Raw genomic sequence first — 19,226 nt, 5'->3', positions numbered from 1 at the left:
GTGACATTTGCTAGGTGCCGGACTTTGAACAGGTGAAGTCATCTCTGTTTCTTAGTTTCTTCCTCTGATAAAATGGCACCTATACCTAGGGGTATCATGAGTAGACATCATGAGAATTAAGTGACTCACTATAGATGACTTGCACTCATAAAATGCTAGTGTTTTGTTATTATTATTGTTATTATTCAGAATCCCTTGTTCAACCTGCCTTGATCCATGACCATTCTGGCAGATATTCTCAGGGAACGATATTGTTTCATGGGTCACTGGCCCATGAAACAGAGGAGACATGCTCCATCCTTCCTTAGAACTCTGTCTTCCTGAGGCAAGACCATAGGCTTTCCACCAGTGCTCATGCTGTCCTCTTATCACCAGAAGTTATTTATAGGGAGGGAAAGGGAAAGGAAGGTTTTGGCAGACTATTCTGAGATATGCAAGAAAGGGAAGCATAGTAGAAAAGCCAGGCGGGAGGTCTGACAAAGATAATATAGTGGTCAAATGAGCCCTCAGCATTTCAGAAGTGAGAAATTCAGACTCAGACCTTCTTTCTACTTCCTTATTTTTCAGACAAGATTTTGTTCCGCTTCCCCGAGATCTTCCATCAAATTCTATGAGTAGTCAAGGGTACTTTAACAGTGTCAGTCTTAAGTATTCAATTTGATACACCAGCCACTTAAACACAGTGAGACTCCTACTACACATTCAGGTGACATTTCAGTTTATTGTTTTCATGTTGTCACATGAAATGTAAACATTCCAAATGCAATCTCTTTTCCAAAATGTTTCAAAAAAATCAGACCCAGTTCAGGTGCCGTGGAAGACAGAGCTGTCATGGAGGGGGCACTGCTTCCCGGGGTGCTGGGGAAGGCCACCGGGTACAATCCACACCACCCACTCTGCTGTTGTTCCCACCCATGAGGGTTTAGGAAAAGAGTCAGTGGGCTCTGAGTGGAAGCCTGGGGGCCTCTCTCCAGTGACACACATGGGAAGGAACTTCCTGGTCTCTATTTCAATACTTTTTGAGGCCTTTTCTTTTTCTTGTTTGTGTTTGGATGAGATGATACGGGGGTGCACATATCTTCCCTGTTATAAATTCTGAGAGGGCAGAGTCCTATGTCTGCTTCTTCACCTCTTCCTCTGCCCCTAACACGGTACCTTCAAGGGCTTTACATGTACCAAGTCCTCGATAATCCTTGGTAATGGATTATTACTTCAATGTGTGCTTATCTGTGCTCTATCTCACAAACTAAGAAAGTACAGACTGAGGGCGGCAGGTCCAGCCTGTACTTGCAGAGTATGCCCTGTAAGTCCATTAGGAATTGAAGGTTGGGGACCCTGGCTCACGCCTGTAATCCCAGCACTTTGGGACACCAAGGCAGGTAGATGGTTTGAGTCCAGGAGTTCAAGGCCAGCTTGGGCAACATGGCAAAATCTCATCTTGATAAAAAATTAGCCAGGTGTGGTCGTGCACGCCTGTAGTCCCAGCTACTCAGGAGGCTTAGTGGGGAGGATCACTTGAGTCCAGGAGTTTGAAGCCTCCAGTAATCTGTGATCACCCCACTGCACTCCAGCCTGGGTGACAGAACAAGACCCAGAAAAAAAAAAGTGGGGGGAATTGTGGACTTATATGTGTAGTAAGTTCTTAACAAAACATTTATTCAGTTAAATTAATGAAGAGCCTCATGAAGAGCCCCCTTGGTCTCACTGAGCAATGGTGTCCAAGCAGGTGAGCATCATGTCTGAGGCAGCCAGGGGATGCTGAGGGGACTGGCTCAGTTCTGGCCTCTCCCCTCCTGGCCTGCCCTCTGTCCCACAGTGAAGATCCATCCTGCCTCTCTCTCACTTCCTCCCCCACAATGATTGTCTGGCATCTATCTTCAGGTACAGGAAGGGAGGTTGGGTGCAGGGGACAAGACCCTTCAGGTCCCTTCTATGACTCGAGAAGATGAGATTTGGGCAGCAGCCTGCACTTGTCTCAATTTGTCCATTAAGGAAAACCTGTGGGCAAAGGCCCTGAGAACTCAGAGATGAATGAGTAAATATCCTCCAAATGTGAAGTTAGAGGCATTTACTGTATTTAAGTGTGGTTATAAGGGAGCAGTGTCTGAGGTCTGTGTCAGGAGTGGTGGGTTGGAGCCTCTGTCTCTGGGTGCCTCTGCCGTGCACATTTGTGCAGTGTGCACAGATGCAGGTGTGAGCTGTTGGCTCCCTTCCTCAAGGACCTCTGTGGGGGTCCTCACTGAGTTCTCAGAATCAGTGGGCTCAGGACTTGCCCCATGGGGCAGGGGGTAGGGGGTGGTGCGGGTAAGGGGAAGGTCTTTTAGAAATGTTAAGGTGGAGTCCCTAATCCCCATCCCAGTTCTGAGTTTATACACTGACACTTTTAAAATGTGTCATCACCTTTGCCCACAGGTTTTCCTTAATAGCTTCAATATAACTACCTATATGTGCTTACCTGAAAGCAACACAATGTGTGCGAATATTTCTGAGCCTGCCAGAAAGGCCAGCCTCACTGTGACCATCAGCCCCTGGTTCAGGACTTGGGGACTGAGTAGTGTATATGTTTGTGCAGGTCGAAACAGTGGGGCCTGGGAAACCAAGTCACCTTCACCAGCTGCGCCATCCCCGTTGCCACGGGCCGGGTAAGTACCTGTTGCAGGAAGCAGCTTTTGAGATCTGGGGAATGAGGATGGTGATACCCCACTGCCCTGTTGACTTCATTAGAAGTTCTCCCCATGGCAGGCTGCAACTTGGACCAAGAGTAAGGAGCCCTGCTAACATCGAACGAGCCAGGTGTGGTGGTTCAGGCCTTTCATCCCAGCACTTTGGGAGGCTGAGGCGGGCAGCTCACTTGAGGCCAGGAGTTCAAGACTGGCCTGGCCAACGTGCAAAACCCCGTCTCTACTAAAAATACAAAAATCAGCCAGGCATGGTGGCACACACCTGTAATCCCAGCTACTTGGGAGGCTGAGGTGGGAGGATCACTTGAACCTCTGTGGGTTGCAGTAAGCTGAGATTGTAGCACCACACTCCAGCCTGGGCAACAGAGCAAGACTCCATCTCAAATAAATAAATAAATAAATATAGGAGTATTTCCTCCTGTGAAGTTTTAGTTAAGTCTTGAGTTCACTAACTTACAGTGTTCCACAAGACACCCCGACTTTCAGAAGCTCCAGCACCTGAATCATTTTCAGAGTCTCTAGCAGATTTTGTCTTTACTTTCTACTCCTCAGTTTTACGGTCTACCAATAAGTGTGCAGATATATACCATGTGCTGGTCAGACCAGGGCGCTCCATCAAAGCCACACCACTGAGGTTCCTCTCGAAAGTGACAGTCATTCTTTCTTATTGAATTTAGAAGGGCTTTGTAAACAGTCAGGTGAGGATTGTCATGTGTTAATATTACAAACATCACCCCATAAAATTATGTTGGCTCAACAGGTTATTTGGAAAGCAAATTTAAATATGTCCAAATCTGGCCTGCATGGCTCTAATCTTATTTCTGCCTCTGTGTAAACCAAAGAAAGCCTCCATGTTGAAAGTTTGTTAACCAAAACTCTGCACACATCTCTCTTAGTTCAGCTGTATCACTTTGTGCGAGTTACTTAGTTTCTCTGAGCCTCAGTTTCCTCACCTTAAAATGTCACTGTAAGGTTTAAATAACAAGTGAGGAGCCTAACCCAGTGCCAGGCATCTTACAGGTGCTCAGGAATTCTTGCGTTCTTCCCCCACACTTCAACTCTCAGCCAAAAACAAAGCAAGAGAGAGACATGGTGAGGGTTTTTAAATTAAGAAATTTAACACAGAGAAAAGGAGCATACAACCTTATCAATATTAGACTCCAGTCTCTATTGGAATCTTGAGTTCATTGACTTACAGTGTTCCACAAGACACCCCGACTTTCAGAAGCTCCAGAACCTGAACCATTTTGCAAACTAGAATGTTAGTGCAGGCAAGTACCTTCAGGACCACACATCAGTGGTTTTCAAACTTGTTTTGGTCTTGGATCTCTCTGAAAGAAAGCCTGCACAGAAGACCAGTGGAGAACAGCCCCTAGAGACAGGGAGGAAGCTGGAGCGGGCAAGCGCGGCTGCAACCTCACCTGCTGGACCACTCTCTTACCTCTACCCTCTGTCCTGGACAGTAACCCCTACAGGGAGCTGTTGGGGAAGAGGGGGCTCCACAGAAACACTGAAAATACTGATCCCGGTCCTCAGTTGACAGGTGAGGAATCTAACCTCACACCCAAGACAAAGAGGCCCAAGGTCACCCGCCGAGTAATTAGTGCAACTGGTGCAAGAGTCCAGTTCTGCCGATTCCCTGGCAACTGGTGCCCTACTTTATCCCCAGTTGACCCCTTCCCCATCTGTCAGCAGACTCTGTCTGAGCCTAGGAGGATCATAACTAAATCCCACTTCCATCCCTCTCCACCTTGCAAGGATAGTCTTCTACACACTCGTATCGCTTTCATAATTCTAGCTTACATTTGAGACTAAATTAATGGTAAATAGCTCCATTTTGTCTTCGTTATGTTTTAACAAAGCTCATCTCTTTTTATTCCCCAGGAAAAAACCAATGACACCACTGAAGACAGTAAGTTAATTTTGCATTTAAAAGTGCTTCATATTTCCTGCAGTGTTTATTCTTATCCATTTATTTAAAGTTGAAAATGCTTCCAGCTATGGTGCACACAGCAATCTTAGCAACTGAAGTTGCTGCCCAAGCAGTCCAAGAGAAGCTTCAGATCCTCAGGTAGCCAGGGAGGATGCCCCTCCCTGGGGCATAGAAGGAGCTCATCCTCACTTGATCCCGGCAGCTTCACTGAGTGTGTGCAGCAGATCAGAGGGGCAGCCAGGTTCCCTGCCCTCCCCACAGGAAGCCCCTGTGTCCACTCCCCACCACAGTTAATGGTAGACCTTTGTGCTAGGCACACACAGGCCTCACTAAACTCAGATTCTGGCCAGAACATGGTGAACCTGGGCCACGACACTATGTAAGGGGAGCCCACCTGGACCTAGTCCCTACTGTGAAGCCTGACCTTTACATCATTTAGCAAACACACGGAAGGTGGGGTCATGAGACCAAAGCAGATGTCAGATGCCTGCTGTACATGGGCTACTATGTGGCAGCTGCTGGGGGGTCATGATTTCCATCAACCCTGTTGACAAAGCAGTGAGGTTTCTGCACCGCAGTGACATTGCTCCTTCCAGCTGTTTGTTGCTTAATGCAAAGGTTGGGCTAGGGACTGTGGGTTTGTAATTGTTGTTGGGATTGAAAGAATAGCAATGCATCAAAGAAAAGTGCTCCCAAAATATTTATTTTAATAATATTGCTCTGACATTTATTTCCACATTCTGCTATATTGAATATCCTTGCCTTTTTGTCTTTTACATAGACTCCAGTTGCCTCTCAACAGAATACTTCAAGTGTTTGTGAAGGTAAAATCTATTATTTTGAAGGATGAGCACATCTTCTAAAAGTTATTTTAATTAAGGATTTGTATATACACATTTATTACATTATTTTGGGGGCAATTGTAACATGAAACTCAATTTTCTAAACAAAATAGTTTTCGTAATGAGCAATGAACAGCAAAACTAGCTCAGAACCTTAGCATCTTTAGAGTAGGCTAAAGAATGCATGCAACAACCTGCCTGTTGGCAGACAGATATGACTTGCCAGGAAATAGTGCTAGCACCTTACATAGATTTGAAAACTAATGTAGAGCTATTCACATGTTTTAGAACTAATAGCTTACTTAAAGTAATGAAAATTTTAAAAATCTGTTTATTTGAACAAATTCTTTTGCTAAGTTTTCAAGATAATGTTTTCAAAGTTCAAATGTCTGTCTTCTTAGTATATCTTCAATTGCTTTTCTTCCTTTTTTTTTTTTTGAGTTAGGGTCTCGCTTTGTAGCCCAGACTGGAGTGCAGTGGTGCATAATTATAGCTCACTGCAGTCTCAAATTCCTGGGCTCAAGCTGTCTTTCTGCCTCAGCCTCCTGAGTAATTTAGAATTTCTTCCTTTATCATCACTCAAAAATCTTATATATATTTTTAGAAACTGCCCATGTTTAAAAAAATTGTGTTCGGAAATTATCGTGAAAAAATAGAAGAATCATCTATAATATCAACACTTAAAACATTATATAGAAGTTCCTGCCCTGTACCCATTTAATTCCATACTTGAAGATCCCCTGGGTTAAAAATGTAGTGAGTATTCTCCCCTTCCCTGAGTTAATGTGTGCACATCTACATAAAGCGCTCTCATTTCTCTGATGATGGACAGTGGATCTTTTCTGAGCGTGCACTACAACTCACCTCTCTGCTTTAATGATGCCATTAGGTTTTTTCATCCTGTCTCCCACATCTTGCTTCCCTAGGCTATTTCTGAGGCATCACCCCTTTCCTGCCATATTGCTTTCTTCTGCCTTCCCTTTGAGGCTTTTGTCTTTTCTGTCCTTCCATTCCTTGCAGCCTCTCAGACCTGCTGAGTCCGGGTTGTGGAGTGATAGTGACCTCAGGGGCTCTGAGAATCTGTAGGAAGTAAGTACGACCCTGTGCAGACTTCTTGGCTACAAGAGCCTCCAAAACCCAGGAGAGAAGCGGGGCCCATGGCATGTCCCCTGCTGCTTAGGTGTCCTCATTCTCAAAGGGCTCCCAGTACAGGAGCCTGCCAGGCATGCCCCCTCCTTTGTTATTTATTTCAAGAGCATAGGCAATTGCCATCCAAATGCAAAGCGAGGGACTGGCCTCTACTAGTCTAGGAAGGATTCAGGATGGCGGAGGCAAAGCAGGTGTGGTCAAAGCTTATAGGCTGGCAAGACCTAAGGTGTTCATTGTTTCTCCTTCTGAAATTACCAAGTTTTAACGTCATGAGCAAAACCTCTAACATAGAGGTTTAAAGTAAGTTGCCACAAATTCAAAATACAATCTTCAGAGGTTCAAGGTTTCCAAGCTTTAGTGCACCACTGAATGGTAAGAAACCCGGACATCTTTTTTACCATTTATTTGAATCTTTGAGTTCTTACTACTTTTATTTCTTTGAGGTTTCTGTAGTTCTCAGACTTTTCTTCCATGCAGAGACTCACACATGAACATACCAAGATTTTAACACAACCTACTTCCCAAGGGCAAATTTGAGGGAGAGTAAAGTATTAAAATAATTTATGATCACATTTCTGAATGGTTCAGCAGTAGAGTTCACCATGGGCTTCAACATAAATTTCTTACACTTCAGGTTTATGCCCATTTCCCACCCTTTCCTCTTCTGCTCAGGAAAACACAGTGAAATGCAAGTGAGATTTACATTATTATAGGGATAACCTTGAATTTGATCCAATTAATTTTGCAAAAAGAGATCATTTGTGAACTCAGTAGTGTGCCTCTTATCAGTAACACACTGCTTATACCATGTCTTATGACTAATCAAGACCCACCAGGGTGTTATCTCCACCTGTGTGGAAGCCACATGGAAAGTAGAGGGTGAGTTGTTTAGAGGGTGGCTAACATGTTCTCATCTTCTGGCTTCCACCTATACTCACACACTTAAAGTTTCAGGGCCTGTGGGTTCAGTCTGTATGTACATTGCCAGTGGATGAACGCAGAGGTGGTAGGATGTACCTGTAACACTGCTGGGAGTGAGTCCTGGTCCTAGAAGCACAAGTACCTCAGCAAACTGGCAAGTGCACAGATCCATGGCATCCCAGTAAAAGACATGTTCCTGAGAAGACTTCTGATCAAATTTGGTTCTTCTCAGCTGATGTTGCTGGGTTTTGGGATGATGATAGACATTTCACTCTAATCCTAATATGATAATTTTCCTGATTCAGAAAAACCTATACCTGCTGAACGCCACCGAGGGTCAAGTCACAGACAAGAAGCTGTGCAGTCACCAGTGTTTCCTCCCGCCCAGAAGTAAGAATGCTTTCCTTTAAAAATCGGTTTCCTCTTGTTGCTGCAGGAATTAACATGTGCATTGTTTCACTGCACAGTGACACTGACTTGTCATGCTAGGTAAAAATCCAACATTTCATTGTTTTGCAATTACATGTTAAAAGGTGTTAAGCAACTTTAAAATAACTGTATAGAGTTGCAGAGACCTACTAATTGGGTTAATTATTGAACTTGACTAAAATACAATACTTTAGTCATTATTTCCTCCTTTTTCAAAACTAAGAGTCTTACTTATCTTTAAGGTTCTGGTGCCTCTTCTATCTTTAGATATATTTTATTGGCCATTTGGATTGATTTATTTGTGATGTGCCTGTTCACAGCATCATCAGTGTAAACAAAAAGTCAAACTTACTCATATTGTGCTTTGTCCTTTAATTATCTGAAATTCTTCCTTGCAGACAACTCCACCAAAAACCCATACCTCTGCCAAGTAAGTACAACGAAGCCATGTAGTGTATCAGGGAGTGGTCGAGGCTGGCTCTTAGAGTCCGATAGGCCTGGTTCCAACACAGCACTGTCACTTCCAGCTGTGTTATCCTGGCATCTTCTCCCACTTGTTTCCTTTCCTGTAAAATGGGGCCAAGAATGTTTATTTCACAGAGTTGTTTTGAAAAGTAAATATATTTGAGGCAATTTTTACTTTTTTTAGTAGCGATTTAATATTTCACTGGTCATGCATCCTTTTTTAACTTTTTTTTTTTTTTTTTTTTTTTTTTTTTTTTTTTTACAAAAACAATACAGCTGTTTTCAAAATAAGAAGATCAAGTAAAATAACATATGGGAAGCACCAGCTATAGTGTTTGGTTCTAAACAAATAATACCCATTTAAATTAAGTCTAAAATACATTTTAAAGATCACAAAACGTATCTACAAAAGGTACCCTAAAAAGAGGATATGGCAAATATCTGGATAATTTTTCTAAGGCAAACATCACCCTAAAAATGTATGAATTGGATAAGTCAGGCTCACAGAATGTAACTGCCCAAACCTTAATTTGCCTTCAACTCAACGTGGGAAAAAAGGAAGAAAAAAGCTCTGCTTTACGTAGATAATTTGGCATATATTCCAAAATAATCAAGCTTAAATCCATTTAAATAAACAGTAACTGTCCACATGCAAAAAATTGATATGCATTTTTTACTAAACATAAATTGGCTTTTTAGATTTTTAATAATATTCATCTTAAATAAATGAAACCTTTACCAGTTTTTTTTTAATTCTGACAACACAAAGTGAAAATGATTTGACTACAGAAATTTATTTTCATTATTTAAAAATCTTTATTCTATCTTTTACTGTTTTTCAACCCAAGTCATTCATTCAGTTTTTAGTGACCATATGCCATGTGCCAGGCACTGTTCTATGCACAGGAGATACAAGGATGAACGAAACAAATAAAGACCCTGTTCTCATGAAGCTTATATTCAATTGAAGGAGACAGATAGTAAAAATAAACACACAAATAATATGATATCAGGTAAATGTTAAAAGCGCTATAAAGAAAAATATAGCACAGCAGCAGGGGTGGGTGGCAGAGAGTAATGGAGGCAGGGGGAGCTGCTGCTGCTGCAGACAGGGTGGTCTGAGAAGGCCTCTTCCGTACAACGGGCATAATAGCTCCTTCCACAAAGAGCTGGTGAAAGGACGAGGTGCGCACATGCTGAAAACAGAATAGGCCTGGCACATTCGGGTGTGAGAAAATACTAGCCATGGGTACTCTTCCAACTGCCAGAACTGCAGAAACCACCAACCGCCCTGCACTGTGCACCTAGGGAAAGTCTGTTCGCTCACTCACCTTTGCTGCTCTCAGCTGGGAGTACTGTTCCCCTCCTATTAGAATACACCCTTCCTTTTGGCCCATCTTTGTTGGGCCTGCCAAGCCCTCACTGCCCCCTCCTCTTACAATGTTGGCTGCCTTCTCTGAACATTGAGGGCACTATTATCTGATGCACTTAGTTCATCCAGAACTCTTTCTCCTGCAGACTTCCCCATCTTAATAAAGGACAACTCTGGTTGCTCTTGTCAAAAACCTTGAGAGTCACCCTTGACTTCTCATTTGCCTTCTTCACACGCCTTCCAGCTATTTCTTCAAAATAGATCCAGAATCCAACCACTCTCACTACTTCCACCGTGTGATCTGTCCAAGCCACTGTCATCTCCTGCAAGAACACCGAACTGGCCTCCCCCACTCTGCTCTTGCCACCCTGTTTCCAGCCCAGCAGCCGGAATGACCCTGTTAAAAGACAGGCGGATCATGTTACTCCTCTGTTCAAAACCCTCCGAAAGCTTCCTTTATCATGTTCATTACAGCTCTGGACTCACGTTAAGGGTCCACCAAGTCCTATAAATCTGGTCCCTTCATTGCCTCCTGTCTGACTGTATCTCTTATTCTTCTCCCTTTTTCTTACTGTACTGCAGGCACAGTGGCACTCTTGCTATTCCTCAGATATGCCAGGCCTTGCGTTCACAGCTCCCTCTACCTGGGACATTCTTTTCTGGGATGTCCACTGCCTCCTCCCTCTCCACCTGCAGATCTCACCCAACTATTCCCTCAGTGAGATCTTCCTTTCCTGATTTTTCTTCATAACATTTATGACCCTCTAATATTATATATATATACACACATATATATTTATTTATTTATGTCTTTATTGCCCATCTCAATCCATTAAAATTTAAGTTCCAGGAGAGCAGGGCATGTTGCTGTTTTGTTAACTGCTGTATATCCCCAATGCCTTTGATTCATGGCAGAGAAACAAGAGTGAATGAATGAACGAATGAATGCAGATAAGTTTTCTGTATTTCACATGTTTCCACATTTAGACTGTAAACTCTCTGCGGGAGCTGATGCCTGAAGACAGCAATTCTCAAACATTTTGGTCTCGGAACCACTTTAACACTCTCAATATAATTGTAGACCCACAGAACTTTGGTTTACATGTTTCTGTTGATACCTAGTATTTTAAGAATTAAAACTGAGACATTTAAAACATTTATTAATCCATTTAAAAATAATATTAAACTCATTACATGTTAACATAAATAACATATTTTTATGAAAAATAACTATATTTTATAAACAAAAACAATTTAGAGAAAAGAGTGGCATTAGTTTATGTTTTGTAAATCTCTTTAATGTATATTACTGCAACGTAACAGAGACTGCAGATTCTCATCTCTGTTTCTACATTTAATCTGTTGCAATGTTTTTCTGGTGGAACTACATGAAGAAAATTGGGCTTCATAGTGATAGGTAATCGGAAAAGAAAAGACCTCTTGAACCCCCTGAAAGGATTGTCGGGATTTCCAGGGGTCCTTGGGCCACACATTTGGAACCATTGCCTTAAGAATTTTTTTTTTGGGTACATGTGTCCCCAGCAGCACCTAGCACAGTGTTAGGGTGTAGGCATAGAAAGAGTTCAATAAACATGAAGATTAATTGAAGGACTTTTCGGATCCCTTTCAGGATTTACAGAAGGGGGAAACCCAACTGTGGATGGGCCCGTACCCAGTTTTTCATCTAACTCCACTATTTCAGAACAGGTATGAAATGAACTCTTGATCTCAGTAAATTGTTACCAGGAAACTGCAGGAAAGAGCATGTCTTCTGAGAAGAGGGCATTTGGAGTGAACCTTGAGAGCAGAGACTATATTTTACATCATTATGTGAACTGTCATTTGGTAACAGGGACAGAATACCCAGTTGTTTTTTTTCAATGACTAAGACATTGCTCCAGTTAATGTTTCCTCAAAACTAGCAAGGAAATGTGTTGTTTTCATTGTCCTTCCTCTCACATAGATTTTATTTAAACTTTGTAATTTCCTCCAAATAGATCTGTTTGGCTGATGATATTAAATCACATATAAGACAGCACAGTTTAAAAAGGGACAGAGAAAGGACTCTGTGTGCCCTTGGGCAAGTCTTTCTACATTTCCATAAAAATATATGTAAAAATGTAAAATATGGATGATAGCATGTGTCCTTCTTGCCTTCAAAGAAGGCATATATCCTTTCTTGCAAGAATCAAATACGATGATATTTATGCTTTGGAAATTACAAAGCACTCCACAAAGTAAGAGCAATAAGAACACAATGGAAAGGGGGATTATTACTTATTTAGGAGAAAGAAAGAAGTAATTCAGGAACCTAGCTAAGGCCAAATGAAAAAACAAAAAATACAAAAAACAAGTTAATGGTATAATCCTTGTGTTTGATCAAAGGAAAAATAAAACTCATCTTAAAATTACTGGTCTAAATATAGAGGCCTGTCTTCATAATGCAAATGGGTCTTTGTTTCTAGTACACAGAAATTAGAGTTAAGTAGGCACCAGCCCATGCTGATCTGTGCCCTCCATTTCACAGGAAGCTGGCGTTCTCTGTAAGCCATGGTATGCTGGTGACTGTGACCGAAAGTCTGCTGAAGAGGCATTGCACAGATCAAACAAGGTCTGATCATTTTTACTATTTATTATTTTTATTTTATTTATTTATTTGTTTTGAGACGCAGTTTCACTGAAGTGCAGTGGCTCGATCTTGGCTCACTGTAACCTCTGCCTCCCGGGTTCAAGCGATTCTCATGCCTCAGCCTCCTAAGTAGCTGGGATTACATGTGAGTGCCCCCACGCCTGGCTAATTTTTATATTTTTAGTAGAGATGGGGTTTCACCATGTTGGCCAGGCTGCTTTCGAACTCCTGACCTCAGGTGATCCGCCCGGTGGCCTAGGCCTCCCAAAGTGCTGGGATTACAGGCATGAGCCACCGTGCCCGGCCAAGGTCTGATCATTTTTAAATCATACGTTTTGCCCTCAGCCTGTAATAGACACAGTTGTTATCCTTATGATATGCTAATTAAATAATTGCGACAAGTATAGATACAAGGATCTTTTTCCTTTACTCACTCAAGAGAAACTGCTATCCCCTCCTCTCTTTCAAGCTCCTCCATCTCATTTCTACTTGTCCTTTCATCTCTGCAAGGACCCACAGCCTCCACTGCCCTCCAAACAGTGGGAGAGAAGAAAGCTCCAGAGGAGGTCTGTGGAAGGCTTGGTGCTGCATGAGCTCCACTGAGGAGTGAACAGTGACAGGCTATTTTGGATCAATGTGCAGGATTTAAAATTTGAGTCAAGATGGCAAACAAACAAACAACAAACAAAAAATACCTGGAAGTAAATGTTTGGAGAGCCCAACTTCAGTCATGTAGGAACACCAGGGACAGCTTGGACAATTCAAGATTAAAGTGCCACTTTTTCTTTCTCTCTTTTCCTCCCATCTGTTTTTGTTTTCTTGCACCCTACTTTGTCAGAATATATAGCATTTACATACTGTTCTTCCTCACCCTTGTTTTAGTCCTAGCTCTACAAGTAAATATATCAGTGTGTTCCATCAGTCCTTTGGTTGACTTCCACCATCGTCTCTTTCCTTTGATAAAGTGTACCTGTAGTAGATTCTAAGGAAAATCCATGTTTACATTATTCCCTGAGTTCTTGCACATTCAAAACTGTTTTCTCAGCCAGGCATGGTGGCTCATGCCCGTAATCCTAGCACTTTGGGAGGCCGAGGTGGGTGGATCACTTGAGGTCAGGAGTTCGAGACCAGCCTGGCCAAGATGGCAAAACGTCATCTCTACTGAAAATATAAAAATTAGTCAGGCATGATGGCGGGTGCCTGTAATCCCAGCTCCTCGGGAGGCGGAAGCAGGAGAATCCACTGAGCCTAGGAGGCGGAGGTTGCAATGAGCCGAGATCGTGCCACTGCTCTCCAGCCTCAGCAACAAGAGTGAGACTGCTGTGGGGGAATAAAAAGAGAAAGAGAGTTAAAAAACTCTTTTCTCATATCCTAGTAGTTGGAAGAAATCTTGGTTGGCTATAGAATCCTTAATTTGAGTTTGAAAAGTGTTGCTCCACTAGATTGTGTTGTTCTGTATGAAGCTCTTGAGAAGTCTGATACCAGTATGACTTTCTTGCCTGTCTATGTAATTTGATACTTTAGTCTGGTGGCTCTGCAGACTTTTTAAAGTCTAATCATTTTACCAGAATATATCTCTGATTGATAATTCCAAATCAATTTTCTCAAGTAGACAGAAGCCCTTTCAATATGTAGATTTAAGTTTTCTCTTATATCCAATAAGTTTTCTTAGATCATAGTCTTAAAGGATAGTTCTGTTCCCTTGTTTTGTTTTTCTTCTGCAAGCACTCAGTTTACATGCGTTTTGGATCTTTTTTGTCACTTTTTCATTCCCATCACTGTCTTTGATTCTACGGTACTTATTTTAATAAATCCCATTTTCTCTTCTGGTTGTTTCCACACCTTCCTTCAAGTGTCATTTCTTAAATCTTCATTTGAAGCTCTCGTCCCTTGGACATCTTATAATTTTTTCTTTGTTGAGATAGGTTTGTCTTTTTCTTCAATTTCTTTCCTGAGTTTGATCAACTCTTGTTGCATTTCATTCTGCTTTTTTGTCCATCTTTGTTCATAATTTTTTATTTTATGATTCTAAATATTTTTATAAAATGTTTAACAAAATTTGAATTACTGTGTTACAGTTTTGGAATTTTTTTTTTTTTTTTTTTTTTTTTGACGGAGTCTCGCTCTGTTGCCCAGGCTGGAGTGCAGTAACGTGATCTCGGCTCATTGCAAACTCTGCCTCCCGGGTTCACGCCATTCTTCTGCCTCAGCCTCCCGAGTAACTGGGACTACAGGCACCTGCCACCATGCCCGGCTAGGGATTTTTTTCTTATATAAATTCTTTGAGGAGAGAATTTTCATCAGCTGAAAGTTTTGATTCCCAACTTCTGTTTTCTTCTTACAGTACTTATGAATGGAATTTGATATATTTTTTTCATAGACAACTGGTGGCTATGGTTCCCAGTTCAAGACAGTCCTCTAGATTTTATCTTAATGTGTCCCTTCACATATTTCTAAATTTTATAAACATGAAACCTTATTTAGCACATTAAAAAGCTAGCATTTAGCTGGGCAAGGTGGTGCACACCAGTAGTCCCAGGTACTCAGGAGGCTGAGGTGGAGGATCGCTTGAACTCAGGAGTTCCAGGCTGCAGTAAGCTGTGATTGCACCACTGCACACCAGCCTGGCCAACAAAGTGAGACTGTTTCTAAAAATAATTATTATTACCTTTTTTTAAAAAAAGGCAAGCATTGATCTCACTCAGGATTTTCTATGAGTATATATTTTCTTGGACTATTTTCTTAGAAAATAAGAGGACAAGCACTAATCAATAGTAAAAATACTGTAGCTAAATAGTTTACCTTTGGAATGTAATATAGGTGTTCTTCACAAAATGATTTTTTGAACCTGTAGCAATATAAGTAATACTAACCATAATTATGCTTTTATAAAAAAATTAAACAGGATGGATCATTTCTTATTCGGAAAAGCTCTGGCCATGATTCCAAACAACCATATACACTAGTTGTATTCTTTAACAAGCGAGTATATAATATTCCTGTGCGGTTTATTGAAGCAACGAAACAATATGCCTTGGGCAGAAAGAAAAATGGTGAAGAGGTCAGTGATTTCTTTTTAAATTCAATTCTATAACTATGCATTGAGTATAATGACATCAAATACTGTATTAGATGCTAGAGATCAGGAGAAAGCATACAAAAGTACTTGTTCTTATGCTTGCACAAATGTCATAGAGAACAAGATAAAATACTATTTTTAGGCAGTATATCCAATAGGAACACAGAAAAGGAAGAAGTCGTGTGATATACATCCTAGTTCTTTCATTCAGTTATTTAATGAGGTCAGTCTGACCTGAGAGTTTAGTCCAGGGGCAAATATAAATCAAGGTTGAAATGTCAAGTTGAATTAAGGTTGTAAGAGTTAAGGTTAAGGTCCAGACCTCCAAAGTCAAGACCTAAAATCTCAACTAAAGTACCAAGGTAGGTTATCAGGGAAGGATCCAGAAGAGATGCAGAAACTTGAGTTAAAACATTAGACTATAGCCCTTGTACCAGAATGAGCTTATGGGCCTGCAGCAAGAAAAAAAATCACATGGGTCTTAAATATTAACCAGACATTAACTTTAATGCCTCTTTAATCTGGACCAAACTCAATGCTTACCATATCTCAGTTTAGCCAGCCTGCTCCTATAAATGAACCCTGAAATATGAGCTGGAGTAACCCATGAATGGTCTAGAAATGGAGTGATACTTATTCTGGTTTTGAATTCTGGGTTGAATTTGAATGGGTAGAATGTAAGTTGGAGGGAAGGAGAAGGAGAAAAATGGGAAGAACAATCTATGCAGAGAAAATAGCATAAACAAAATTCAAGGTAAGAAATATTTACTTTCAAGATTCCTTCAGAAAAAAGGTACACCATTCCAAACCCAGCACCTGTTAGAAAATATTTGAATTGTTGGAAAGTGTCTTGACTGCTGAAGTGTCTTGTCTGTCTTCTCCACTACATGAAGCCAAGGACAATGTCTTTTCATCTCTGTATTTCCAGAATCAGAGCACAGTATCTGGCTTCAGCGTACACTTGATAAATAATTACTAAGCGACTGAATTGATTTGATTGAGTGATTACAGGCAGGAGAATAGCATTTGCAAAACAAACTGAAAAAGTCATGTGTATCCTTTATTTTGCTTTTTAGACAATTGTGGTTAAAAAACCACATATAAAATTTACCATCTTAATCATTTTAAGTGTACAGCTCAGTAGTGTTACGTATATTTATACTGTTGTGAAACAGATCTCCAGAACTTGTTCATCTTATAGAACTAAAACCCTATACCCACTAAGCAACAACTTCCCTTTTCCCCCTCCCTCCAGCCCCTAGCAACCACGTTATATTTTTATGAATTCGAATACTTAAGATACCTCAAAAAAGTGGAATCACACACATAATAAGCTTGTCCTTTATGACCAGCTTATTTAACTTAGCATGATGTCCTCGAGACTCATCCATGTTGTAGCATGTGTCAGGATTTCCTTCCTTTTTAAGGCTGCATAGTATCTCATTGTATCTATATACCACATTTTGTGTGTCTAACATCCATCAGTGGACATTTGTGTTGCTTCTATCTCTTGGCTATTGTGAATAGTGCTGCTATAAACATGGGTGTGCAAATCTCTTCAAGACACTGCTTTCAATTATTTGGGGGTATATACCCAGAAGTAGGATTGCTAGATGATATGGGTATTCTATTTTTAATTCTTTGAGAGCCTCCCATACTTCTTTCCATAGTAGTTGCACTGTTTTACAATTTCACCAACAGCACACGAGGGTTTAACTTCTTCACATCCCCACCAGCACTTGTTATATTCTGAATTTTGTTGTTGTGGCTTTATAGTAGCCGTCCAAATGGGTGAGAGGTGATAGCTCATTGTGGTTTTAATTTGCATTTCTCTGATGATTAGTGAAGTTGAACATTTTTCATATGCTTTTTTGGCCACTTGTATGTCATCTTCAGAGAAATGCCTATTCCATTTTATAATAAGGTTATTTGACTTTTGTTGTTGCTGAGTTTTAGAAGTTCTTTATATTCCTAGATATTAGCCCTTATCAGATAAATGATTTACAAATATTTTTCCCACTCCATAGGTTACCTTTTCACTCTGTTGATTGTGTTATTTGCTGAGCAAAAGGTTTTAAGCTTGATATTGTCTTGTCTATTTTTGCTTTTTTTGCCTATGCGCTTAGTGTCATATCCAAAAAATCATTGCCAAATCCAGTGTCATGGTGTTTCCCCCCTACATTTTCTTCTAGAATTTTTATATTGGGGAATTTTATTTTGCTTTTAACAAAGTCTCAGATAATTTTATAATGCAAAACTCTTGAATCTGAGAGCACTAATTAAGACCAGTCTTTGGTTTTAAAATGTAGATTGCATTATCATTTAACATCCTAAAGCTTCTCCAGCAGTCTAACTTTTCTATAAGAGGCTTAAGGGTGGGTGAAGAAGCTGTCCTATTTCGAGGTCCTGAAATTCTCTCACAAATTTTGAACTCCCTGAGGGGCTCTGGATTTTGTTGTCCTGCTAGGAAACTCTGGTAAACAGGAATTTCTCTTGGCCTAATGAATCTTCATCTCTACTTTAGAATGAATAGACTAGAGCTTCACCTCACTTCCAACATATTCAGCCTATGGATTCCAAAATAAGTAGTATATTACCATAATAGCATCTGGAGGTACTGACAGTCAATTAAAACTCTTACTTAAAGTATCTATAATAAAAGGATTATGTCCCCTATACACTGAACATCTGAATGAAGAATTAAAGTGTTGGTTACGTGATGTCAATCATGTGGATGTTTTTCTAAAAGTCTGTGTATTTGTGTGTATATGCCCAGAAAAAGTAACCAATTCATTAACTGTTTAACTTTTTATGCAGCTATTTTGGCATTGTGTGATACAGCATTGAGTAATTTTACAGTTTTGACAACGGTCTGCTTTATCTTATTGGCCATGAGATTTTGAGTTATCAAATGAGTTGTTTTTCTGTCCACAAATATGCTGAATGTATCTCTCAAATACACTGAATTAATAAAAACAGAAAAAAAGGAGAGTGAGGGGAAGCTGTAACTATGTTATGCCCAATTCTTTTTAAAATTAAATAACAAATATTCTTCAACTTCATTCCCTACTTCAAATGTTTCAACTCAGCTCAACTCTCTACTGTAAACACTTCAATCCCCAAACACCACAACAAAGCAATACTCACAAATATTCAGGGACTAGAGGGACAGAATGAGATATTTGTTTGTGTAAGTATAGCAATCCTCTCCTATGCTTCCTAGGTTCAGGACACACTTTTTCCCTTGTAATCCACTTCAAAGAGATTGCGCTATTTCATTTTCTGGCCCTTTAGTCCATACATTTAACTTTCAGCTGCATTTGGTTTAGCAACATATTATGCCAAACAAGCAAACAAGCAGAATGAATGTTTTATGGGATTTATAATGAAAGAATTTCATTGGCAATTGCAAGATGGCTGAATGATTGAATAGGAAGTAAAGAATAAAGACTAAAGGTATTTGAAAGTCCCTGTCTCTTACCTCTCTTCCTGACTGAATATTTAGCTAGCCAATTATCTAAAAGACAACTGATATTTCATTTGAAAATGTTGGCCAATATTCTGAATATTTTACTTTAGTCGATATGTAGATACTTGGAAGTCATCCAAACAATTAATAAATGCTTAAAATTTTTACTCCAGATGTTTGTCTTTATCTAAAACATCGAGAAAATAAAATCAATTGATGGTAACTGCTAAACTCATGGCACTGTTGTAAAACAATCA

The 19,226-nt window shown here is 40.4% G+C and overlaps 2 protein-coding genes across 5 annotated transcripts in view; one reads left to right on the top strand and one right to left on the bottom strand.

Annotated features, from left to right (window-relative positions):
- ZNF518A (zinc finger protein 518A) overlaps positions 1 to 19,226 on the bottom strand; it is a 103,325-nt gene that overhangs the window by 18,734 nt on the left and 65,365 nt on the right. For 2 of the 3 annotated variants that reach the window (XR_007728579.1, XR_007728580.1), the window contains one exon: positions 7,157 to 8,521. The gene's annotated coding sequence lies outside the window, so the exon portion shown is untranslated. Of the gene's footprint in view, positions 1 to 7,156; positions 8,522 to 19,226 lie in introns of those variants that run through there. The other variant, XR_007728581.1, reaches the window with a different exon arrangement.
- BLNK (B cell linker) overlaps positions 1 to 19,226 on the top strand; it is an 80,084-nt gene that overhangs the window by 59,694 nt on the left and 1,164 nt on the right. For both annotated transcript variants that reach the window (XM_050802907.1, XM_050802908.1), the window contains exons 9-16: positions 2,573 to 2,642; positions 4,566 to 4,593; positions 5,396 to 5,438; positions 7,832 to 7,916; positions 8,354 to 8,385; positions 11,423 to 11,499; positions 12,320 to 12,403; positions 15,327 to 15,482. In XM_050802907.1, the coding sequence (XP_050658864.1) occupies positions 2,573 to 2,642; positions 4,566 to 4,593; positions 5,396 to 5,438; positions 7,832 to 7,916; positions 8,354 to 8,385; positions 11,423 to 11,499; positions 12,320 to 12,403; positions 15,327 to 15,482 (575 nt within the window). The remainder of the gene's footprint in view (positions 1 to 2,572; positions 2,643 to 4,565; positions 4,594 to 5,395; positions 5,439 to 7,831; positions 7,917 to 8,353; positions 8,386 to 11,422; positions 11,500 to 12,319; positions 12,404 to 15,326; positions 15,483 to 19,226) is intronic.

The sequence above is a fragment of the Macaca thibetana genome, chromosome 9 (genome assembly GCF_024542745.1).
Source record: "Macaca thibetana thibetana isolate TM-01 chromosome 9, ASM2454274v1, whole genome shotgun sequence".
NCBI classification, from domain to species: Eukaryota; Metazoa; Chordata; class Mammalia; order Primates; family Cercopithecidae; genus Macaca; species Macaca thibetana.
The sequence above is the reverse complement of the archived record's forward strand: the minus strand, read 5'-3'. Positions and strand labels throughout refer to the sequence as shown.